This window comes from Chiroxiphia lanceolata, chromosome 16 (assembly GCF_009829145.1).
Source record: "Chiroxiphia lanceolata isolate bChiLan1 chromosome 16, bChiLan1.pri, whole genome shotgun sequence".
Taxonomy (NCBI): Eukaryota; Metazoa; Chordata; class Aves; order Passeriformes; family Pipridae; genus Chiroxiphia; species Chiroxiphia lanceolata.
Genome location: NC_045652.1, coordinates 10,518,644 through 10,544,376, shown reverse-complemented (window position 1 = coordinate 10,544,376; position 25,733 = coordinate 10,518,644). Strand labels below are relative to the sequence as shown.

At 42.9% G+C, this 25,733-nt stretch overlaps 1 protein-coding gene across 2 annotated transcripts in view; it reads right to left on the bottom strand.

Annotated features, from left to right (window-relative positions):
• Positions 1–5,847: 5,847 nt before the first annotated feature.
• The window catches only part of FAM20C (FAM20C golgi associated secretory pathway kinase), a 58,465-nt gene continuing 38,579 nt past the window's right edge, over positions 5,848–25,733 (bottom strand). Inside the window, exons 4-10 of one of the 2 annotated variants that reach the window (XM_032703835.1) lie at positions 20,115–20,207; positions 18,229–18,344; positions 10,088–10,268; positions 9,400–9,509; positions 7,986–8,067; positions 7,829–7,888; positions 5,848–7,016 (exon numbers count right to left, since the gene is read on the bottom strand). In XM_032703835.1, the coding sequence (XP_032559726.1) occupies positions 6,764–7,016; positions 7,829–7,888; positions 7,986–8,067; positions 9,400–9,509; positions 10,088–10,268; positions 18,229–18,344; positions 20,115–20,207 (895 nt within the window). In that variant the 3' untranslated portion in view covers positions 5,848–6,763. The remainder of the gene's footprint in view (positions 7,017–7,828; positions 7,889–7,985; positions 8,068–9,399; positions 9,510–10,087; positions 10,269–18,228; positions 18,345–20,114; positions 20,208–25,733) is intronic. The other variant, XM_032703836.1, reaches the window with a different exon arrangement.

Genomic DNA, 25,733 nt, shown 5'->3' with positions numbered 1-25,733 from the left:
CATTTTCAGTCCCTCCTGATGAATTTAAGGACCACAGTTCAGCAAGGCTGTTCTACACATACAGAGGCAGCATCTTTGTCTGTACAGGTGCAGATAGCACAGAAGATGTGCTCTAATCTGGCCCTCAGATGGACAGGGAGGGTAAAGCCCTTGGTCAGGTTCTTTTGAAAGGGCTCTGGAGGAACGAGTGTTTTCACAGGAACTATACAATCCTAGAATGGTTTGGGGTTGGAACGGACCTGCAAGAGCATCTTGTTCCAATTCCCCTGCCATGGGCAGGGATGCTTTCCACCAGGTTGCTTAAAGTCCCCTTAAGCCTTGCCTTCAACACTTCCAGGGATTATCACACAAGCTCCTGTTTAAATCTACCAGATGTATCATGAAGTGAAAGCTCTCTAGGCATGGCCAACATAAGGAAACTTGCTGCAAACAGGAGAGTCTAAAGTTCACTGACAGCATTTAAACAAAGCTCCAATTACAATGCAAAGACTTGGCTATAAGATGCCCTGAGTTATAAATAATGAATGTTGATTTTTATTCAGGCAAAAAATACAACCATTAAAAATGGAATTCCAGTACAAATCAGTGATGCAGACATCTAGAAATATAGTGAAAAGATAAACAATAATAAATTATTAAATTTTACAGCTAGAAAAGCCATGGGAAAGTCAGAGGAACCATTCATCTGTAAATGAGGCAGTGAAAAAAGATAATGCACCTTAATTCTGTGCCTGTAAAACCCTCACTGCCTTCACTGATTAAGGAGGAGTTGCTTAAAAATCAGCAGAAAGGATTTTGATTTGGTGTAGAAAATGATGCAAACTTCACTCAGTGGATGAACCAGAAATGCCTTTTATCATTGCTGTTTATAAAGTGCTGGCAAAGATTCCTGGTGCTACTCTTCAGTGTTGCATGCATTGTTATGGTGGAGGACTACTAGGGAAAGCTACAAGGGAAGCTGCTTGCAGCCTTGGATAGCCTGATTTGCTTAGTTTACAAATCAGAAGATTTGTCCTCTATTTCCAAAGCTCAGCCTGGGATCAGAGCAATATGTGCTGCTCCTGGCTTAGTCATTGGTGTTGACAAGAACAGATTTGACCATGAACTTGCCTTTGTCATTTTGGGTTGTTTCTTTTCCCTGTCTTGGGCTTCCTCAGCTGCATTGCTGACATGTTGCTGACAGCTTTAGCTCTCGTTTGTCACTTATGTGTGCATGAGGATTCAGAAGATGCAGGCAGATTGTAGTCCTCCCTTGATTTATGGCACCTTCTGCAGGCATCCAGGTGCTCCAGCGAGCACAGAGGCCACAGTATTCCAGCAGACTCCAGCACCGCCTCTGGAGTGACACATGGCTGGTGTTAGTACAGCAGTTGGGGGATGAGATTTTAAATTGTCTGCCTTTCAGGTAGAATCTGTCTTAGGCCAGCCTGGGATGTATTTTGAAGTTATGTCAGGGTCAACTAAAGCAAGTAGGTGGTTTTGGGCATATGTCTGTCAGTCAGCGAGCACCTTTCTAGAAGCATCAGAAGAATTTATGATGAGATCCTAATGCCATTCATTACTGTGGCCAAGGCACAGTGTGACCCAGATTCCCACATTCATAGAAGTGGAGAGTGCTCTGGTCCAACACCTCCAATTTCAAGATAATTCTGTTTCAGTTCAAGCTGCCAATTCCGTCTGCAAGCTGTTGGGTTTGGGCCTGTACCTGAGCAAGAGTCAAGGCGTAACACGTTACTTGTGACAGGGGACAGGGGCTGATTGCATAGTAAGGTCATTTGAAAGACAGGAATTGATCTCCCAGCACCTAAGTCCTCATGTAGTGGATCGGATACAGATGCTGGCATTCGTCCCACTCTGCTCAGAACCTCCTTAGTTCTTCACGTTAATTATATCAGTGTTGTATAGATGGAAAACCTTGGAAAGTGCTTAATAAGTCTAAAAATATGGAACAGCAGGTATTCCAGCAGCTCTTCTCCAAACACAAACTTTTGCTTTGACCTTGCATTAGAGGAAGAGGAACTGGTACTGCCAAATCAACAGCCTCCTCTTTGCTTATGCTTCATTTCTAACCATGGCCAGAGCTGGTCTGACCTCAGTTCTCAGGTCTTTTGACCCAACACATTAAATGGCTTCTAATTTTTTTTCTAGACAGCCCCCAAAAGCATTGAATTGGTACTTTACTGATGGAAATGTAGAAGGTAGCAGATAATTCAGTTTGATCTGGTCACAGATGGAATTACAGCTGGAGGCTACCTGTGAATGACTTTTAGCATGAAAATATAATTCTCAAGAAACTCAGCAGCTTCTAACTGGTAATAACTTGAAATTCATGTGAAAACTTGTTCCAGAACACTCAACATTTCCTTCAAACACTCAATTTACAGTTTCAAAAGAATATTCCTTGTGCACACTTATTTCTGCTTTTTGAGCTCCAAATATTTTAGTAAACAATCACCCGTAAGAAACTCCATAGGAAAAACTGATAGCTGGAAAAATTTCTGGAAAATGAACTTTACATTCAATACTAGAAGAAAAGTTATCAACACTCTATGTCCAGCTCCCAGCTGGAAACTTAGAACTCTTAGGCTGGGGCCACAAAAGCCTGGATGCAGGGACAGTCCTTACGTGGAGTCTGGATGTGTTAAGGGGACGATGCCATTGCTGCAATAGACGGTAGCAGGGTGTCCCCCTCGGGCAGATACAGGCTCTGTATCAGGTACAGGCTCACTAGCTGGAACCAGATATACCCTTTGGACACTCTTCCCTGTAACACCCACGTAAGACAAGTTCGTTTTCAGTTCAGTGCCCAAAGGCAACAGCCAGGCTAAAATCCGAGTTTCCCTCCTCCTACACAACACATCTTGATGTTGCTTACACTGCAATCTGCTTCAGGCTTCCAGCTTGTACATACATCATGGGCTCTGCCTGGCTCTGCTGATCACAACAGTGATATCTAATTCAAACTAGAGCTTTTCCCCTTTAACTTGTGTGAATTTCCTTTGATTCTTAAATAACTGAAAAACCGCAAAAGCAAATGAGGCTCTCATCTGAATTACTCCGGAGAGCACAGTAAGCTATTCTGAGCTGTCGGATACAGTTGTAATTAGGTGCTTTTAGAAGTATATTATCTATTTTTATCTGTTATTTATTGTGCATACTCTATTTATTGTGCTGAACTCATTATGTCCCTGACAGACTACCGCAGATTTCTCAGGTCGTTAATTGTCTGGGTGCTCCTGCTACACCCATTTTCGAGACTCTGAGACAAACCAACTGAATTCTGACATTTATTTATCTTCTTAAAGCAAATCTTTTTGTCTGGTAAATATGTAGGGCTCCTAAAGAGATGTTACACCTTGTCATACTAATCCTCCTTAGTTTGTGGATTACTGACCCAATGCACAGTGACAGCCCTTTCAGAGCCACCATCTCCCACAGCTGCAACCTGCCGAGGTGCACAACCTCTGCACACCAAACCCACCTTGCCCTCCCCACCAGGACCCCAAGAATGAGCTGTGTCTGTGCAAAGACACCCTTAAACCTTACCCGCTGCTGGGAGAGCTGGAAAACTCTCATTTCTTGTAGAAGGATGTATTTCACTGTGGGAGAGCAACACCCTCTGCCTAAAGGCAAACCCATGAGGTTTTCAGAAGAACTTCAAGCCAGCTGTTTCTCGGGGCAATGCAGATGCACCTCAGAAGTAGGGGTTTGCCTCTGCCTGGGCTGCACAGAGTCATCCTCAAGGCTGTGTTACCCCAAGAGCTGACAGGTAGAGCCCCAAGCTCACTCCCTATCTCCAGTTTCCTGTCTCTCGTGCCCACTCACCCCTGCTCTAATAAAAATGAAATAGCAGAACAAGGCAATAACTCTTCTCCCTTCCCAAATACCTAGAAAATGAACATGAGTCAAAGCTCCAGCTGCCTGGCAGCAGGAATGCAAACACACCAGAGCTTCCTGGTGGATACCAAGAAGCAACTCCACAGCCTGTTTAATTAATCATCCCTTCCACTCCTTGCAATATCCTCCAGTTCAGCCCATGTCCTTAGCTACCCTGACCATGGATGAGGTCTGAACTCACCTCTTACCATTAATTGCATGAGCACCCCACAGTGTTTTTAGGCTGCACTGCCCAGGTGGTATTAATTGACCCCAATTTCTCATCAGAGGCACTGAGGAAGGGAAACCCTCCCAACATGTTAGCTGGTGTCTCCCTTCTTCCAAGATACTTGTATGTCTCATGCCAAAGAAAAGCCTCCCCTTCAGCTTTTCTGTATGCCTAATTTAACACTGGAAATGAACTTTTATAGGTCTACATCAAAGTTCAGGACAGGAAGGAAACTGGAGACCCTCGGAATTCATTGGCAAGGATTAACGACACAAACACTACTTATTCCATAAGAAACTATACTTATTCTATAAAAGCACTACTAGTTTTGCTTATAGAAATTCAGAATTAGATTCATAACAGTAAGTTCATGTCCCTGACAGCACCAGGCAGCCTTCTTCAGCTTGAACCACACTGCCAGGAGCTCCTGACCTACACCTGGCTTCTAAAGAGCAAAGGCCTCCACTGTATTTGCTCCTCTCTGAGCTAGGAGTCTGCCAAGTGCTACTTTCCAAAAGAAACCAGGTTTGCTGAGCTGACCACAGAAGCAAAAAGCAGAGCAGCCCCAGGAAGGTGATCTTATAGCCCCTGTCTGCTGTCCTGGCACAATCTCACTGTGAGTAAAAGCTGCACCTGCAGGAAAACCACAGCCAGGCATTGAGGCTAAAGCAAGGATAGTACCACCCATTTTACCTTTTTAATCCTGTGTTTTGGGGGGTTTTTTTGGCTAATGGGGAGAGAGTGCTGCAGTGCCAGTGCTGTGTTGCAGATGACATCCATGTCATCATTGGTCAGTCCTCTAAAGTGAAAAAGAAGCCATGGGATAATGCAGAAATTTTCCAAGTTCGTGGACAGTTGTACAATTTGAGATACTCTGTTGTCTTTGTATGCTATGTGTGTGAGAGACGTGGGAATTTGAAATGGGCCATAAAATATAAAAGACATGGTTTTTTTTAGTGATAATATATCAACCTAAGAAGTGAGTGAGCCTGTATAGCAGCTCTTTGTCTCATTCATAATTTTAATATGCTGAAAGGCCCACATTTTAGTCTATCTGGCTACAGGCTTTTAAAGTATATGTTTATGAATCCCTGAGAAGAAAGACATCAAAAGAAACAAATGGCAACTTTGAATTATAGTGGTGATGAATATTGTCATAATAAATTCTCTCCTCACCCAAAGGAGCAATAAGGGATTCCTGCTGTACCACACCATGTTTTCACAAGTCAAATAAAGCCACGTGTTCAATTTATAGCTTGCTTTGGGGCTGAAAGTCTCCACACATCTTCTGTGAATGCAGCTGAACATGATTCAAAGCTATTTGGTTAAGAATATAAGAATACCATGTTTCTAGCTAATTTAGGCTGAGATTTTCTAGGTTGTGCATGTGCTTTTGCTGCCCAAGTCAGAGGCATTGATGTGTCTAAATCCTCTGGGCAGCATGTCAAGCCATAATCTTTTAGAGGCGTTGCTCTACAGCTTGTTTCTACAGCTATAATTGCAGGAGGAAGGGATGCTGAAATAACAGTCAAAACAATGCTTTCACATGAAAGATTAGCCATTTCAACACCATGGTCCTTATCAGAGGTGCAGTATATATTAATCACCAATTCCCCACTTCTGCTCCATTTGCTGTTGCTACAAAAGGGGATGACAATTTAAACAACCACTTCTGGGACACTTGGCTGATGCACACAGCTTTGCTCTGAACAAGATGAATGAATCCATTTAGACACAATGGCTACACATTTTGCCATATCTTTATTGCACTTTTACCACGTTGCAAACAATTCCACAAAAATGCTGCAAAAGTAAGCCTAGAGCTGCTGAAAGCAGCTTTTTACCCATATATGTATATATTTACACAAAACTATCAAAAGCAAAATTGAAAAGTAGCAGCTCAGCTATGATAGTCTAGAAAGATAAGAGCTGCCACCTCCTTATGGACAAATAGTACAACTTGTCATTTTACATCACTTTGTAAAACCAACATTCAAGTATTCCTGTCAATGCACAATTAGTGAAATTCCCTTCTGGTAACCACTGTATTTATTATTATTATAATTATTATTATAATTATTATTATTTTTTGCCTTTAAAGGTTCTTAATGCCTTAACCCTTTAAATGCTGAGTAGCTGGGGGGAAAAAAGCATTCAATTTAAATAAGATACAGTGGATTAGAGCACTTAAAGGGTTAACACAAAATACTAAGTGGACTGTCACCACAAATAAAGTGTGAGTCACAAAACTATGCCATCCCTCTTAGTTAAATTTGGTAGGTAGGTCTGGGGTTTCATAGATATACCATATATAAATACAAAATATTAAGTAAAGGCCTCCTTTCTATACAAAAAAGGACAGGAGGTGTTTTGCTATCAGACTGTTGTCTGTCAATGATCTGAGTATTTTCTGAATCTTTTCATAATCTCTCTTCAGGAACTAATGAAAAGCATCACATTAGACTTATTTTTTCTTAATGAACTAATCCTTTGCAGAGTCTACACTTTACCTACTTTGGGAACAATTATATCTCATTTCTGAATTCACTGAATTCACAAAGTGGCATACACAGTCTTTTGCAAGACTTAATTTTTGTTTTCTTTTTCCTCTTTGAATCTTCTTTCCTCGGCTGGTAAAAACGTAGTCTTGCGATTTCACTACCTCTCGGTCGCAACAGTGTTAACATCAGTGTTAAAGTCATTTTCAACCACATTGTCATAACCATCCTTTTCTATGCAGTCACTAACAGCCTTGAGGACAATCCGTAGCCGCCTGTCCATCGCCTCCAAGTGAGGCTGGTAGAGAATCGGAGCTATTTTATCTTTTAGCAAAGATTCTTTCATCAAGAGACTGAGTTTGTATTCCTCCTTGGCTAACAGCTGTAATCGCAGATAGGTAGACTTCCTTATTCTAGGAGAAAAAGGAGAGGAAAAAATGCAAATCAGTGTTTTCATCACCGTTGGTCTTGACAGGGCTAAAAGGCTTACAGTCAGCATTGCATTAATGGTGTAAAGAGTGTATTATGTGATCTGAAATGATGAGAACCAGGCACTGTCTCAGTCCTAATGAGCAGCTGGCATTGTCACCCAGCCAGTGATCCCCAGGGGCCCTTAGAGGTGGAGAGGTTTTGGAGCACAGCTTGATGTTGAAGTGCAGGCAGCCCTCGTGTTCCTCAGCTGGGAAAGGCACCAACAGGAGCTGGTGCAGCATTCACAGGGTCATGTCCATCTTGGCAATGACACACATGGCACCGAGCAGGGGGATGAGTGACAGAAGTGGAGGCTCCTCAGGCTCACCCTGCAGGGATGCCCAAGAGACTCCCCAGACACAGAGCTCACCCTGCATCTCAGCTGTGCAAAGCTGAAACTCAAAATATCACCTGTCCTCTCTGAAAACCCTGGCTATGGGCACCAAGGAAAGCTGTGGTGAAGCACCTGAACCAGCTGGGATAAGTTTTGCCACTTGACTTCTGTGGATATTTTGTCTTCAAGCCTCTCTTCTGACAGCTCATAGCCACACTCCTGCAAGGTCCTGATCTCAACAGAGCATTTAATGTGTCAATGCCAATGCTCAGGGACAGCTAAAGTCAGGCTCCATGGGTAGGATCACACCATGTTCTCATCTCCATGATGTACAATTAACAGAATCACTTGAACATTTTCAGTCCCTGTTAGTGGAAACAACTGTATAAACCAGGAAACAACTCCAGAGGTGAAACATACCTGCAGCACTGGTTTAAAGGCACCAATATGGAAAGTTCATCATGGGAATATTTTCCAAACCTATTTAAAGATAAGAGCAAGAACGTGACAAAGGCTGTTTTAAAGTCTCCCTTTTTTCTTTTTTTTTTTTCCCAGAAAGATTATTAAAGATATTTACCCTCTTCCATTATCTAAGTGGATAATAAACGTTTCATTTCCAAACTTCTCAAAGGTTTCATAGTGATGTCGATCCATGTTACCTGTGGAATAAAGAGGAAAAAAGGTCATTCTCACCCTGGTTTGCTGCTGAGCCTGCAGGTCAGGGCAATGCAAGGGCCCCAGTTCAATGAGAAGCCCAGTGCTCCTCACACATGATGGCTGTGAAGGGCAGGGAAAGGAATGGATTTATTGAGCTCATTTGCTTCTCCCATGGATACCCCGAAGTGTGTGATGCTGGAAGATGGTGGAAACGAGTCCTGCTGCTCCAGCCTGGGGTCAGCACGGTGTGTGAAGCAGCCACAGCACATGTGAAGTGTGAGCCTTGGCTTAGGGAGGGGCAAATGCCTCAAGCAGGGCTGTTAATCCATGTGACTTTGTTAATATTGCATTAAACTTTTTGAACCCCGACCAAACATCCTGGTTTTCCTCTATTAAGAACTTTGTCCAAATTTCTGACTGCCTGGAAGGCCAAAACAGTATCATGGCTCTAACACATGGATCAGGATGGTTCTGCAGTGGTACAGCTGCACAGCCCCTTTGGGCACCAAGGCAGGCAGCCGTGGGACCTGCTCTTTAAGGTCCATGTGCAGAGTACTGGTGCCAAGCTGTGAGTTTTGTCTTCATGGCAGGGGTCTGGAGCTACTTATAGATGCCACATATGGCTCCTGAGCTGTGACTTGGCCTCTCCTGCTGCAGCCTATTGCAGAAATCTCAGTGGGGGCAGTGGCAGAGGATACGTCCACGCTGGCATGTGCCCAAGGATCAACTTACAGGTGTATTAGCTACAGCAGAACAGATTTCATATGAGAATGTCTCAGTGTTAACCAATGACTGGGCTTGGAATGTGTCACTATTACCCAGTTGTTAATAATTATTTTATTCTGATTCTGTTGCATAAGCAGATAAAACCTTCCTGATAGATACCACAGCTTCCTTTGTGACAAAGCAATGCCTCTTCCCCCCTTCTCCCCGACATTTTACAGAGCAAGGAGCAGAGAACACCACTGCAGGATGAAAACAAAGATGCAGTAATGAGCAGTCCTTGCATGTGCCTCCAGGAGCCATACATTACAGGGGTAAAGCACTCACTAAAGCAAACTGTGAAGCCCTTCACTGCTGTGAAGGAGACTGGCCTGACCTGCATTCATCATCACTCTGCATTTCTGAACATCTTTGTTCCTTTAATCTGCACTGATGGGAATACATAACCATGTAAATCTGCATTTTCTCATAATCATCTAGGATGGCACATACAGTAAATGCAGCTTCAGCCACGCTTTAGCAAACTGCTGAGCTATGCAAGCAGTGTAGAAAGAAATGGTTCTTAGTCTAATTAAATGTTGCATTTAATTTTTGAAAGAGATGAAACATACCCATTAGGAAATCAAAAACTGTCATATCCATTATATCCAGAATTCTGGTCCCACTGTCATACGGGGGTGTTTGTTTAACCTCTTCACAATAATCTGGATCAACTTCCCATCTGGAAAAGGCAATGTTTTGATATTTTATGTGACATACAAAGCTTACGGAAAATTACAAAAAGAAAAGTTATTTTTCAAAGATCTAGTTGTGTCATGTTGGACTGAGGGCAGGGTCAGGTAGAGGCAGCAAATTCCTCAGGCTGCTTCCAGCAATGCAGGCAACCGAGAAAGATTGTGACTGATGAAAAGGGAAGAAAACCACAAGACTGAAAACTATCTGGCTAATAGCTTCAGGATTTAGGAGACTAGCTGCACCATCAGTCATATGATGAAAACATCTCAGACTTGCTTAGGGCTGCTGATAGCAGTGAATCTTTCTCCCTCTGATACGACTTAAGACAGGTCCCGTTGCATCCTGTCAATGCCACTGGAGGTATTTGTCCCATGAGGGAATTATGCCATTGAAGGTCCTTTTGGGTTCAGGACCACAAGCTGGAGCTCCTGGCATATTAAGTGCCCTGTCCCTTCCCAGGAGATGGAGAAATACAGACACTGTCCTAAGGCCAGGACAGCCAGGGCAGTGACTGCAGCACTGGTTTATTTTCCCATTGCCCTCCCTTTGCTCACCACTACTCACTCTGCTTTCTTGCGCTTGTGGTAGGAACGTCTCCAAGGGTTTCTCCAGGTTTTCCTTTTTGCTAAAGACAAATCTGGTAGGAAAGCAGCCAGGGACCCTTCAATCTGATCTGGTTTTCCACATAGGGCGTGCTCTGTTGAGCAGTAGTAGGAACATTCCCCATAGAAGCAGATGTTGTTGGCTGGCAAATAAAGGAAAAGAGTTATAAAACCTACCCTTAAATTAGTATTTGAGAATTCATAAAAGCACTGATGTATGTAGGAGCAGAAATAAATCCAAAACCCTGTTACCACACATAAGTTTTCTTCCACTGAAACCACTAGAAAGACATTCATTTCAGTGGCTGTGATCACGCCCTGTGCTGAGCTTTCTGTGACTATTTCCAGTCTATTTATATATTCCAAAACCACGTTTGTTTTTTTTTTTTTTTAAATCCTTCTCTTTCTCCTTTTTTTTCCCCCAGACTGATACATTCTTTGGGTTCTATCTGTTACCCCAGGCTGGAACCCCAAATCCCACAGCTGAACAAGTGGCACATGCCCAAAATTAAGTAATTTTTCAAAACCTTGGCTCGTTTCTTTAAGAACAGAGAACATTTCATTCATTTACTTGTTGCCTTGTTGGTGTGAGAAAAACTGGCAGTTTAAGTACAGAGAATTATTTACCATGAAGGCTCCCGTGGGGGTGTGTTCAGAAGGTGGAAATAGCACAGATGTAACTCTGTCAGCACACATCCCAAACATAAATTTCTTCCTCCACACCTCACACTACTCCAACAACCACAGAAAAAGAATCTGCAGCAGGTTTTGGAACTTGTGTTACCTTAAAACCTCCCCAAAACCGCCACCACCTATTTCTGTAGCAAGAGGAACACCCACCTCTTTACAGGAACACCCTGCCCACGGGAATTCACTGAAGGTGAGAGAGAGCAGCTCATCCCCAAAGCCCACCAACGCTGGGCTACAAACAGGAATAGGAGCACACTGCTGCTCTTGTCAGTGTGCTACAACTCTTCTGACATTGCTTTATGCATACAAAATGTCATTAGAGGAAGAGTGTGCCCTTTCCTCATGGTAATGCACGAAGCTGAGAAGTCACATTGCATCCTAATTCCCCACTAGGCTTCTAAATTCAAATATTCTTTCTGAGCTACTCTCCCTTTGGGCAGGCTCAGTATAAATGAGGCAGGAAGGGATGGGAAAAGAGGGAGGTGATTTGCTGCCTGCCACAGAAGACCTGGTGGCTCGGAAAGGTAAGCTGGTAGGTTTTCATCACAGTGATGCCCTGCAGAACATGGCCCTGCACATATCACTGTGACATCCCCTCAGACCAAACCCAACCTACAACCAGCCAAGTGCCCCATGGAGATGGTGCAGTGCTGGTGGGAGACAGTGAGTCAAGGGGATAGGGAACAATACTGGAGTTAACAGGAGGGAGCGAGGAACACAGCAAGGAGCTGTGTTTGGAGAAGGAGAAGTAGGGGAACATAAGGTCTCATGATGTGTTTGATTGTATTAAATAGCTGCATTATCTGGGACTGGCTGCTAACCATGGAATTACACCAAATAAGTGGACTGTAAGGCTGATGTGTTACTACTTGACAGTTTGTCTCAGCTTTTCATTTCCAAGCCTCTATTGATGTCCATCAGATTTGTCCATGAAGCTGTGGTAACTTTGCTCTAGAGAAAGCCCTTTCACATCCCTCTGCTGTGACTGACTCATAAGGGCCACCCATCTACCCCTGCTCAGAACAACTAACCCAAACTGTATATTTACATTCACAGGGTTGGATCATACCAGTTAAATACATCCTGGCTAAGTCCAGAAATATTTACTCTGTGGCCAAAAGCTTTGTTGGCAATTACTAAAAGAAAAGTACTTCAGGCAAGAGAAAATGAAGAACAGAAACTACAAAAGGAAGGAAGGGAGCACTCAGCAAGTCTGTACTTCTGATTTTGTAATTTAAGTGTTTTACCAAGCAGAATGTTCTCTCCTAAAAATTACTTTGAAAGCTCTTCCTCACATATAAGGCATACTTAGTCCCTTAGCATCTTAATTAAAGGAACAGTATCTTGAGACTTCCCATGAGCTGAGAAGTGATCATGTCCTTGGCCAATAAGCTGCTCAGCTTGGCTGTTTCCTACTAACCCCAGCACAAGTCCTGGTGCTGCTCATTCCATGATATGCCTGTTCACTTCTAAACAGAAATCCCACTAATTTTTCATTTTATGCAGCTCAGTAATATCCTAACTGCAAAAGAGAAGTTTTGAGGCCCTTTTTACAAATTGCATGGGAATGGATGAACTGCAGTTAGGGAAACTTGGGTTGGAAGGGACTCTGGAGGCTTCTGGTCCAAGCTACAGCTCCAGGCCAGCTTCCCTAGGTTAAAAAAATCTGCAACTCTCAGCTTCTCCTTGTGCACCAGGTCCACCAGCTCCAGGACTGTCTCAGTAGCCTCTTTCAGACTCACTCATCTCATTAGTCTAAAATCTAGTATAAAGTCAAAACCCAGACAAACCCAATCTAAGGCAAGTCCTGGGCACGGTGCCCTACAGTCTAGAACCTCTCATGGGTTTCCTTTTCAAAAATGGCAGCTGGACTTGGCACAGCTTTTGCAGGGCTAACACAGGTACCTCACCTTCACCTTTAACCATCCTGGCAAGCCCAGGAAGGCTTTGTGTCTCCCTGTGAACCTGTTCCATCATTCAGGATGAAGGTAAAGAGTTGTCCAAGCAGCTGTGGGCAGTACTGCCAGCTGCAGATGGGCCATCAGGAAGGTTGGGATATTCTCAGCTGACAAAAACTGGGGGAAAACATCTGTGATTTACATCCTTAAAAGAAATTATTGCAGATAAAATATTTCAAGGGGTTCCAAGCTGCCACAAGGGATGATTTACAAGAAATCACAGGCAGATGCTGCTTGCTGCAGGCTAAAGCAGAAGAGTTAGGGAATACAGAGATCCCTTCTTTCCTGGGCACCAGCTGCCTCAGTGGGAAGGTCAGGTTTTCCCTGTGCTGCAGCCAGGGTTTGTGTTTCCATGGATTTTAAGCAGTGGGGCTTGGGCTTCAATTCACCTGTTTCAGCATCACCCCCTCATCTGTGGAGGGAGGGAACCACGTGGATTTATCGTGACCACCTGAGACAATTTATGTTCTGGGCTTTCTGTGACCTGACTCCCACCTGGCAGCAGGAAGCCAGTGCTCAGTTATCTGATACCACAACAGTTTTGCAAAGAGCAAAAGGCCCAGTAATGCCCCCCACCCTGTGCCATCACAGCCTCTGCTGCTCGCTATGTAAATCTGACCTTTCAAAAAAGGAATTGTATTAAACACAGCATTTTGCTCAGTGGGAAGATAAATACTGTGTTTAATAGTTTGCTTCTGAATTTAACTTTGGGAACAATGAAACCCTGCTCTGTATTGTCAACGAAAGCAGCTGGGACTAATCATTTGACAGTAATCACACACTGGTATCCAGATAAATCTCGAGGAAGGCTCGGGGGCTGTGGCAGTGATGGTGTTTGCTGCTGCAGAGTGATGCAGGGAGCACGTGTGCTGCCTGCACCATTCCAGCCACTCATCCTGCTCATCCCTGCTGGGATCCACCAGCTATTGATCTTCCCACAGAGCCCCACTTGCCTGCACCAAGGCATCCAGTCCCCCCAGCAATGGCAAGATGCATCCTATCATTAAGGCAGTGAACTTGCAGTAAAACCAAAAGTGTATTTCTCACTAAGAACTGAAAAGTTATTTTCAATGACAGAGCTTTTTCTGCCAGCAGTTATTCTTCCTGTGGGCTCAGACCTACTCTCCACAGCTCCTGTCCATTTTATGGAGATAGTAGAGGTGAAAGGATGCTGTATCTCAAACTACTGCTAATGAAATTAACTGCCTTGATTGATACAAAACAGACATCTTATTATGTCTACCTTAGTTCTTATATACTGGCAGTAAGATGAAGCAGCCTGAATTATCTGTAGAAACATTCATTTTTAAGGTTTCTTAAAAATGTAGAAAAAAAAAAAGAGGTACCAAATATAGAAACCCACAGTTCTCATTTAAGACTTCAAGGTGCAGCAGCAAGGCTCTTTGAAACCTAAGTAGGTGACCCACATTCTGCACAGCAGGCTGAGGGTGAAATTCCAGCTAGAGACACAAGCCCAGCACTTCATGGCCATCCCATGCTGAGAGTAGAATTTGGCTTTCCCAAGGCAAAATAAGAGGGAAAGGGGAGATGAGCTCCCTACTGGAGCATGGTCCTTCTCCTCCCATTAAAATTGCCCAAACCTTATGTTCCTCTCACCAGATAAAGATGTTTCTGTATAAGTACACCCACAAAAGGAGAAACAGCCAGAAGTTTGTGCTCCTGCAGAGTGGGTAGAAATGGCAACAGCAGCAGTGCTGGCAAAGCAGGCAGGGAGGGATGTTTATACTTGCTGAAATGTTCAAATGCTGCGAGTTTGCAACATGCAAACTCCTTCTTCGTTATAAACCAAAATCGTTTCCCCAAAGTACTAGAAAGGCAAGAGAATCCCATGTTGCAATGTCTGATTTTCATTATCTGAGGAGGAATGGCTACGATTCATAATGAAATGCATGCAAAAATCATGGTCTGGTGATCGAAACTCCAACTAATTACAACAATTAAGAACCAGAGTGTCTGTGTACTCATCTGCACATTTTCTGGGCATCATCCTGATAGCTAAACAATAGTTCTCAGGAAGAAAAGGAACAAGGGAGGATACCTTAAAGCAAATTGCTTGGCAGAGCAATTCTTTCATTGAGCTTTGCATGACTGTTAATAGAGGACATTTAGCAAGCCTGTCCAATTGGAATACTGGAAAGAATCCTGAATATTTACTAAAGCAATGCATGAAAAGATCTTTCCTTTACCTCCTCAAAATAATAGGTAATTCAGAATTGCTATTGTATGCTGAGAGGGGAAAAAGAATCCATAATCCCTTGGAATTGGTTAATATGAACAAAAATATAGTGCTTACAAGCTGTGTAACATTGATTTCTTTAAGCTGCTGCCTCAATTACTTCCAAAACGAAGGCTGACATCATTAATATGTCTCTTTTTTCCTAGCAAATTACCATTCATTTGTGAGAGTAGCAGGGCTACTGCAGTCTGCCCTTCTGCAAAGGATGTAAAATTAATTTAAATAATTACTGACCTAATTCCATTTTTCATGTTTAAGTCCAAACTGCCTGGAAGTGCACTTTTCTGCAATCTGCTTCCTCTCTGAGTGCAGCCTAATGCATCAACTGACCTCCCTGCTCAGAGCCATCACCACTTTCCAGTGGAAGAAGGGATCCTGCTCGGTGCTGTGCTCTGAAGCCTGCAGCTCCCTGGCCCTGATTTCCATGTCTGATGGGACAAGGGAGGTGTCCCAGGAGTGGGAATGCAGTGAGGTTTCTACCAACACATCCCCATGCTGGTCCAGGGAATAACACAGTGCAGTGATGAGCATCATCAATGCCCACCCTCTGAGGGTTCCCACTGCAAACCATGGGCTCCCAGCCCGAGGGGGAGAGTGTTCTATGAAATCAATTTCATTTAGTGCTCGTTTAATTTAACTTTAAGAGAGGTATATATGTGCATGGAGAGGGATGTATTGCCAGCATGACCATTAATTGTCACTGAGCACCTCTGGGGATAGAGATGCAGTGACAAAGTTCCAGAGAGTCCTCAATAGGTGCACAGACTGGTTCGTGCAAGTATGATATGTCACACTTAACTTCTCAGCTTTGTGAGCAGTTCTTCATCAAAACCAACTGCCCTTCATCTGCCAGAGGGGACAAATCAGCCTCTTCCAATCTTCCCCAGGCTCCCTTTTCCCTCTCCATCCTCACCTTTCCAGACCATGAGTCTCACCCCTGCACCTGCCTCTTTCTTCTCTGCCCTCAATCTGCTGCTTGAGCTGCCTGCTAGGCTTGTGAAGTTGTTTCTAAATGCTTAATTTAGGATCTTTATTATTTTTTCATTAAGCATTAATTAATGTCTGCCTTTTAAGGTCAGTATGAAATACAAGACAGAGGTTGGGCATACGTTAATGAGAATCTGACTAATTAAACTGGGGACTTGTAGGGAAGAACTCTGACAAGTAACCAGCATGATTTAAGCAAAGTATATTGATTTAGGAAACGTAAAAGGGAAAGAAAACATTAATTGCTTAAGCACTTTATTCTCCAGAAAAGCCTGATTCATAGTTAATCAAGTATTTTAATTGAATTTATCTGAGGCCTCTAAATAAATTTGAATAAAGGATTATGCTTGGATCATCCCTTGGATGTCTGGAATTTCATAATGACAAGATAAAGATCTTCATCTGAACTGGCAGCCTTAACTCTGTGTTGCCCTGCTCTGGCTGCTGTAAGCTTCTCAGGACGTGAGAACAGTTTTGTAATTCTCAGAAATCATTGAAGTTCTCCCCTAAGCCTTGAAATATAACGTGAGAAGATTAAAAATCCAGCAAACCTACTAATCTGTGTCTTACTTACCAAAATGGGAATAAAATGACTTATGTTTTAAATGAGCCAAAGCACCTTGTGCACATAGACAGTCACAAGATTTTTTGCCACAATTTTTGTGTGATTATTTGCCTACAAAAAGCCAAGTCAAAAAAAAAAAAAAGTAGAAAGAGAGAGACAGAGAGGGAGGGAAAGCAACTGATGCAAATACAAAAATGTCTGCCCATCAGGTTTGGTGAACATGCCCTGTCACCATGTCCTGTCACCGTGTACTGTCACCATGTAGTGTCACTGCTGTCACCATAACTGTGCCTGTAAAACTGGAGCGCTCATAATACGGGGCAAGACAAAACCTTCTGTAATTATGTAATGTATTTTACAAGTGAAGTTACTGTAATAAATAACTGTCTGCTCAACTGTGTCCTGCAGAGCTGAACACAACTATGAAGCTAAAAATAACAGCCGTAATAATGACTTTATTGGGGATCTGAAAAGTGTGATAAACATTTTAAGAGCGAAAGCACTGCAATGACAGGGCTCTGGTTTCTCGCTGACGGCAATAAATTGCAGTTACATTGGGAGAAACTGTAATTAAGTCTTTGGATCTTGACTTTAGGGATCTGGGATAAACAGCTTCTGGCCAATCACACACAGAGCAAGGGAAGAGATCTCTGGAGGTTTCTGCTCTAGATTGCCTCTTACACAAGTCACAGCCTGAGTTCAGCAACACACATTTGCACACAGCTGAAACAATGTGAGTTAAGCTACTGGAATGCAGCACCATGCTTTAAGTTGAATGTTAACCTATATATTCTACATGTAAGAACAAACTTAAGCATTATTTTCGTGCCTTAACTCAAAGCTCTTGTTTCTCCATCTCAACATCTCAGATGCTACAGAGATGTTGATATTTTTTCCCACCCTTTGCCCATTTTTCCCAATTCCAGTTGTACCTTTTGGTGAGCAGGGCAGAGTTTTATCCTGTGTTTGTATAATTCCCACCCTGTGGAGCTCCATCCTTGACTGGGTCCACAAGATGTTGTGAAAGAGTGACGAGTAATAGAGAGTGGTATTGGTTTCTGGGTCAGCCCTCTAAGCAAGAGTGAGTACTGGGGACAACTCAGATCATTTCTAGTCTGCCCTCTGCTCAGCAGAGATTTCAAGCTGGAGGCAGGATATGTCATGTATCTTTCTTGTTTTTTTTTTTTAAACTCCTGTTGTAATAAAACCTAAATGACTCTGAGAAAATTAGGTTTTGGTCCTCCAGTCAAAACCAGAAATAAATGCATCTGACCAACAGAAGTGACAGATCACACTGCAGTAGGAAAAAAAGTCAAGATAACTAATGGGCCAGGTAATAAAGTTTAGGGTAAACTGAGAGCAACAGAAAATTGCTTTAGAAAATGTTCTACATAAAACATTTGTTGAATACATTGCTTTGGCGAACATAAAAGCCTGTCTCTGAGGATAATTTGTCAAGGGGAAAAGGCAGTCGGTTCAAAACAATACAGTCTTCTTTGTAAGCTATGTCTCCACATTTATTTTTATTCAAAGGTCTAGGAGACAGTTTTATTAGAAATATCTGAGCAATTAAGCAATCTACACATCGTTCCCTTAAGTATCTGTTCGGCGGGATAGAAAGAATATAGTGTTATTTCCAAGACTACCTGGTGAGATGAAAAATGTTCTCCACAGCTTCTTGTCACGAGTAACATCTCGTATTTCCCTTGTCATGTTAACCAGTCTACCTGCAACCGGTGGCACACGACGGAAATCCAGGATCCTGGAAGAGAAAGAAAAGAGGTAGTTTATGTAAAGGATTAAAATGTAATGATAGTGTTAGGTCTTAGGAAGCTTCATTACACTCTGAAGGCACATTTATCTGTGGCCTTTAAGTAGCAAAAAGCCCATCAACTTTAAACTGGATAATCCGTCATATAATATATTACAAAATATGTCCTGAATGTGATGAGCTCTGACTTGCCTCCATAGCATGGAGCAAAATACAGAAGGGTATGGGGGGCATTGTTCCGTGATAAAAATGAAGATACATACCATTCCAGAAATAAGAGACAGTGGAAATTTATTTTTTCACTTTGTGCTACTTCATGATTGTTATGACATACATTTTGCTCACCAGTTTTTTAAGTGACTTGGGGAATGGGATTTCAGCCTCTTTCTTCCATAAACACCATGTAATTCTTTTTCTGACAGCCTTAGTATGTGTTTGATTTATTTCCTTCTGCTCCTCTCTGTTTTAATACCCTTACACCAACCTAAACAATCTCCCTGAGACTAAAAATTTTCCCACGGGCAAAGGCTGGGAGAAGAGGCTCTTTCTACCCCAAACTCCCCTGCCTTAATAGATCATAAAAAACTCCCTACTAAGCATTGATATTGGATACAGTAAAAGAGCAAAAGCCCCATACAAAGTCTCCCCATAGGCGAGATTTTTATACCCACTGTCTGCTGTTCAGATTTTCTACACTGGGTAGCAACTGCTTTTCCTGCTTAGTGTGTGGATATTTAACATACCCCCCGTAGGAACTCTGCTAATGCTTTTTTTCTACAGCACCATCTGCTTAAAATGGCAATATAACACACGAAGCAGAAGGGATCAACACCAAGGTCAACAACAATAAAATAGAGAAGATCCCTGAAGGATCTCATCAGGATGGCTCCTAACAGCAAATCTACCCTGTGCCACTCGCTGACAGGTTCCCATACCCCAACCATCATCCCAGAAGGCAGCAATATCACACAACCCCCCAAATAATTTGTTGCCCCAAAGCTTCAAGCTTTTGCAAGGATGTTTCTCAGCACTTCACAGTGTGAGAGACACTTCAGTTCTGACTCAGCCTGTGAAATGCCATTGTTCCTGGCCCTATTGTTAATCACTAATTTTTAATTCCCACCCCTAATCTGGGCAGGCTGAGAGGGCTGCAGTCCCTTGCCAGTCTCGGGGTATCCACCATCCCCTGCACTATCTCTGCCTGGGGGGACATTTTCAGCTGACAGGACCATGAGATGACCACCAATGTCCTCTCCTTCACACTAACTTGTGGCCTAAATGTGCTCCTGATCTGGGACAGTCCCAGCTTTTTGCTGTGAAACCAGAACTCCCTTCCCACCTCGATTACTCCCCTCTGAATGCTCACACCACTCCCCACATCTCACTCGGATCTCTGTGCCCTGGAGCTAATCGCGGTGAGGCCAGACTCCCTTCACACTTACGTGACACATTCCCCCAGAGATAGGTCTTCTCCATATGTACTTCGAGATCACAGGGGAAATTAATTTCTCAGCTTCTCTTCAATATAACTTCTTCTTTTTGAGAATTACTTATTGCCAGGCTTCTCATTCCCAGAGCAAGTCGCATTTCCTAATTATTAATCTACCCTTTCATCATCTGCCATTTCATTTATTCATGGAGTTTGCCCACCTTTGTTCGACTTTCCACTTTTTAAAAGTAATTCAGTTACAGGGCTGGCCAAGTGCAGCAACTTATCACAATATTTCCCCTTTTCTTCTAATGCAAATCCGTTCTACTTGCCTGTCCAGATGAAATGCTGCTATTTCTGCATTATGTCTCTCATAGTCTGAGAAATAAAAAAAGTCAGGCGGGGTTTCTTGTTCTCTGGTTTGCCTGCAAAGGAAAACAAGGGAAGTGTTTTAATGAAGGGTTAGCATTTCTAAGGAGCAGTGCTCAGCCATCAGCATGCTATTCAGGAGCTCAGAATTGTTTGCTTAATGGAAGACCTTTAAATTCCTCATGTGTGCATTATTTGCCATGCAGCCTTCATTTTATCTTCTTTCTTAAACTACTGTGACAAAAAAATGGGAATTCAAGACTTGTGCACACAGTCTGCTGTCACAAAGCTGTTCCACTCAAGATTCTCGCTCTATTTAACAAGATCTGTTTTATCACTCTCCAACATTTCATTAGTGATAGCGGTGAAGACAATGTCATTTCATTAAATTATCATTAATCGTAATTATGAAATTTCCAAAAGTAATAATATTTTTCTTTCATCTTTGGCAGCCATGCACCTCCTATCTAGAATATGCCTCTCTTTTTGTGTTACTTGGAGCCAAAAGTGACATGTTTTTCTCATTTCAGAAGCAATGGGATCATTGCAGTTTGACGGCCACGACACACGTCGTGTTTCAAAGAACATTAACAAGACCGTGCTTGAGAGAGGGTGCAGAATTTGTTGTTTCTTCAGTTTAAGAAACAATAAAAAGTGTCATTCTGATGGAAATAGAAAGGGTAAAGCTTCCACACTGCACTCCATGGAAAATACAAAGCTCCATGTTAAGACAGAAGTCTCACTTGTGGCAATTTCAGTCCTGATGGAACACAACTCGGGCAGTTGACCAACACAATGTCTGGGTCCCGCCTCAACCTGCATTATGCCCTGTTTTGAAGTCTTCAGTGGGAGAAAAGCACAGCAAAGCTGTCTGCAGAGCATCTGCAAGGGAGGACAGTTCCCCAGAAGAGGAAAACAAAGCTCTTTTTTATTCCCCGCTGCCACAGGTGGCCCAGCTGACAGCTCATGCGTCACTCCTGCTACCTGCTGGCAATTAAAATACAGCTTCTGCATGGGGACCTTGGCGCATCAAAGGCTTTGGGGTGGTGCTGGTGCACAGCTCAAACCTCCAGAGAATTTGCAATAAGCCTTAATTATGGGGTTTGCTGGGAAACCAAAGCTGTGTCCACCCACGACTGTGACTACCAGAGATGGTATCTGCCCACAAACCCTCCTGGGGCTCTCCACAGTGCTGGAGAAACCAGGTTAGTCTTGTGGTTTTTGGCTGTATAAAGACTTTGCTATGCACCCAACAGGGTTTGAAAGCCTGATATTCTTTCTCAGACATTCCTTCTTATATTAACATCTTGGCAAGGCACTTGATCTTGCCCTAAATGATGAACAATTGCTATCATAGAGAAAACATCAAGGTATTGTCCAATGTAAGTCAAGGTCAGAGTGGCCTTGAACACCCCAGTGTCGCTCTGGCCAAAACAGCACTGACCACTGTGACAGTAGTGGCCACAGAGGCAGCCAACACTTGGCAGAAGTCCTGCTAGGGCCCTGCTGTGGCCAAAGGGTTCATGAAGACACAAGCTAAAAGTGAGCCTGGTATAAAATAAAAAGCAGTGTTTTGCTCTGTCTCCATAAAAAATGCAAAAGTGGAAGGAATGAGCACACCCACAAAGAGGAATACGGAAGAGCAGAACCTCTGGCATCCCACACCATGCACCACACAATTAAGGCAAGAGTTAGGAGAGGTGCAACCTCACTGTGCATATTCCCCTAAAAAATTGAAGGAATGAGCCCTGAATATAAATTCAAAGAAAAAGATTAACAGATTTCTTCTAGGCATAAGATTACACATTTCTACATAACTTTCCCTCCCCTCCAGATTTTAAAATAGTTGATTTCTTCAACAAGTCAAAGAGAGAAAGATTGAACCCAAGATTTTGCAAACTTTACACATATCAGTGCAGCTGATAAGTTGCAGAAAATATTACTAATTAGCTAATCAATGCCATCTGCTCTTTATCTCCCAAATACTTAAAACATATCACGTCTGTTCCTTTACAAGAAAATCCTGCTCCAGAAAATCAGACTTGAATAAGGGCTAGATCTCAATCTTGCAAGCACAGCCCAGCTCCCCTGCAGTCAGCACATCACTGCCAGGATCGTCCGGCCGCTCCAATTCCACTTTTCTCTTTACTCCCTGCCACCCCCGGCAATGGCTGGGGATATTATTCATTTGGGAGTAAGTACAGCTGTCCTGCAGGCTTAGGCTTGTTTGTACATATTTTTCTGCTGTCATAATGTGTTATTAAGTGGTAGCAGACCCTCCTAAGAAATCACGGAATTTATTGTCCTAAAACCGTCAAAACTGGACACCAAATCCACAGTGAAATCTAGACAATGGAAATGCTGGTATGTGAACCTGACAATACACCATGAAACAAATTCCCAAGTTTCTTTGGTGCTTCCCCCTACTTAGCTACAAAAACCCATTCTCCAGCCACTGTCCACATGGTCCCTGCCCATGTCAAACACATATGGTACCCACTTCTCTGTCTCTTGAAAATACTGTGTTACTCAGAACATAGACTAGAAGGAGGATTTATCAACCCCCAAGCTGCTTTACAATCCTTTTGTTCCTTTGCAGAGCTCTGCAGAACTAAGATGCAGCAGATCCAAACACTCTGAAATAACCTTGGAAAACCCCTTCTGCTGACTTCTGACAATACTCCATGGACAGAACAGGAATCTTGTACCTTGGATCTGACTTTAGCTAGACAGACTTTTATTCAAACAGACATTTATTATTAATTTGATGTCTGCAGCAGCATCTGAAGAGGTTCCTTGGTAACTGCCCAGCCAGAGTAAGCTGCCATACCACCAGCAAACACTAACACGTGAGAGGATTGTAGCCCAAGGTAGACAACTGAAGCCACATGAGCCTAACACAGCTCTGAATCAATGCCATCCATGGAGTGCCATGAGAATGGCTTTGACAGGGTTAAACTGCACTTACATCATAATCTATATTTTTTACTTTATCCAGCTGCTTTTATACATAATTTTATTTTATCCACATTAAAAATTTCCTTTCTGTTTTGTTTTTTGTTGTTTTGTTTTTTGGGGGTTTTTTTTGAATGCACAATCTAATCAATAAATTGCCTTGTTTGGTGCTAATTCTTCTAACAATCTATTCTGATAGATAAGCATAGAGAATTGGAAGATCAAACTGCTCTCAGCAACACAAATGAACAGTCAACAAGTCCTATCAGTTACTCTGAATTTAGATCACAGTAGCTGGTCCCCACTCCCCAAGTGACAGCTGGAAAAGGGGCAAGCACTGAGCCCCTGATCAAGTAAAGCATCTTATAAAACAACACTGGAACCAAGCCACCCCACAGCATGTTTTAAATCAGAATTGTGTTTTAAAAGGGGGAAAAAAACCCAACATCCCTCGAGTTAGTTTGTTTTTTATCACCTGATGGCTATTGAAGGTTATTGTCTAATAAAATGACACACACAGTGAGACATTTGAGCAAACAGACCAATATGCTGAGCCCTCTGCAGCAGTGCACGCTTCCGAGGGACAATAAGTTACAGAGCCAGCAGTGCCACCTCACACCGAGCAGGGACAGGTTCTGCACAGGTTGCAGACGGTGGGAGAGGATTTCTGGCAGTGGCTCTTATTTTGCAAACAGTTGGAATCTGGTGATCCTCTCTTTGGAGAAGGATTTGGCAGATATTTCTAACGGCAGGCTGGGAAGCTGTGGAGGAGAGACAGATGGAGGTCTGTTGATAGTGCACACAGTTAAAAATTACACAGTGGCACCAGCCCAATTACAGCATGAGGAAAAGACAAATCAGCACGGTAACATGTGTAGAGGAGAAGTAAGAACTAAGGGGAAATCAAAGCCCATGGAGATTTCCCCACCATGACACAACTCACAGAAGACACGGGAAGCAAAGAATGATTTTAAACAGGACAGGGACACATTTGTGTTGACACTCAAGACAAGATGCAACTGTGATCTGATCTGGTGGCTAGAAAAGCGAATCATGCAACAAACAGAAGAAATAAAGCTGCTCTGATAAATGAACAGTCATAGATAAATCTGGTGAGTCAGCTCCATTCTAGTTATGGTTGGGACCTGGTTTGGTGTTCAGTAGTATTTGGATAAATCAACATAGTGATCTGCATGCAGAAATACTTGCAAAGTCTCAATCTTCTCTTAAATGTTTCTGTAGACACTCTTTTTGCCAATTACTTGATCCCCCAGACCCAACATTAATAATTTCTTGTGGCTTTTCTTTTTGCTGTTCATGAACCCCATCACCACAGGACAACTGCAGACTGCAGACTCTCTGGCATTTCATAAAATGACATTATAGGAGCTAAACCTTTAACATGGAAATCTATATTTAGTTTCCATGACCACTGGCATACACCTGCCTAAACTAGGATTAATACCCACTGGGGCCATGTATTACTCGAAAGAATCCTGCTCAGTGCCAGACTTCCTCTGCTCTGGGGGGGTTCTATTATCTGTACAGTAGCCAAAAAGCTAGAAAATAGGGCAAACAGCCCAATCTGAGCTAAGTGTTATCCTGACAGACACATGCTGTATTCCTGTGCTGCAGTCCAGAGACATTTCAGAGACACCTTTTGTGTCAGATCCTCGTACCTTAACTAATGAGAGGATGTGCTGCTGATTTGAAAACAGCTCCTTTTAAATAGGTTACACTCCTGTTCTGACACATAATCAGGGGAATCAACTGCTGGGATTAGGGATGATTAGGGATCACAACAACGAGCTTTGCTGCAGCAGGGAGTAGGTTTGCTTGGGTCAGGCCATTTTGCAGACAGAGCCCCTGCCCCTCTCCAGCCAGGGGAATTCGGCAGCAGCACAATCACTATGAGATATAAGCCAATGAGGCTTTGTAATTGCATTGGCAGGGACACGACTGACACTGATAAGAGCATAACTTGGCTATTGTAACAGATAACAGGAGATTAACTGGGTCTACCCACAGCTATAGGTTGCTATTCTTCTCCTTTGGAAAGCAGCTTTCCTCTCTTCCTGTGGAGTATTTAAGGTGTTTAAAATACCTGTCCTGAAGCCGAGTTGCAGGCTCAAGAGTTCACATACAGTGTCACTTAAATGATAAAATATAGTTAATACAAGACTAAAAGGCTAGTTAATGCAAGACTAAAAGGTGGCCACTCAGCAGCTTGCTGCTGTTTCGATTATTTTATGGCCTGGAATGGAATTGGGGATTTTTTGCATTTGGAAGCTCCACAGTGGGGCTTTGTAGGCAGCCCCTTCTTCTAACATGCCACTGAGGCACAGATGCTCCATCAAGTCCAGAGAGCCTTTCTTCCAACACAGACAGGCATGAAATCTCCCCAGGCCTCACCAATGAACCTCTTCTTTGTACTAATGGAAAACTCAGACTGGAAGTCCGGTGTCTGCTTGCAAGATTTTCTCCCTCCTTCCCCTCCACGCAACACTTATGTCAAATTGGATTGTGCAGCAGGGGGATCTACAGTGCCCTGAGATCATCTAAAGCTTATTATTCTAAGTGAAGGAGGCAGCCCGTGGAAAAAAAATGGTGTCTCTGAGGCAGCTGCA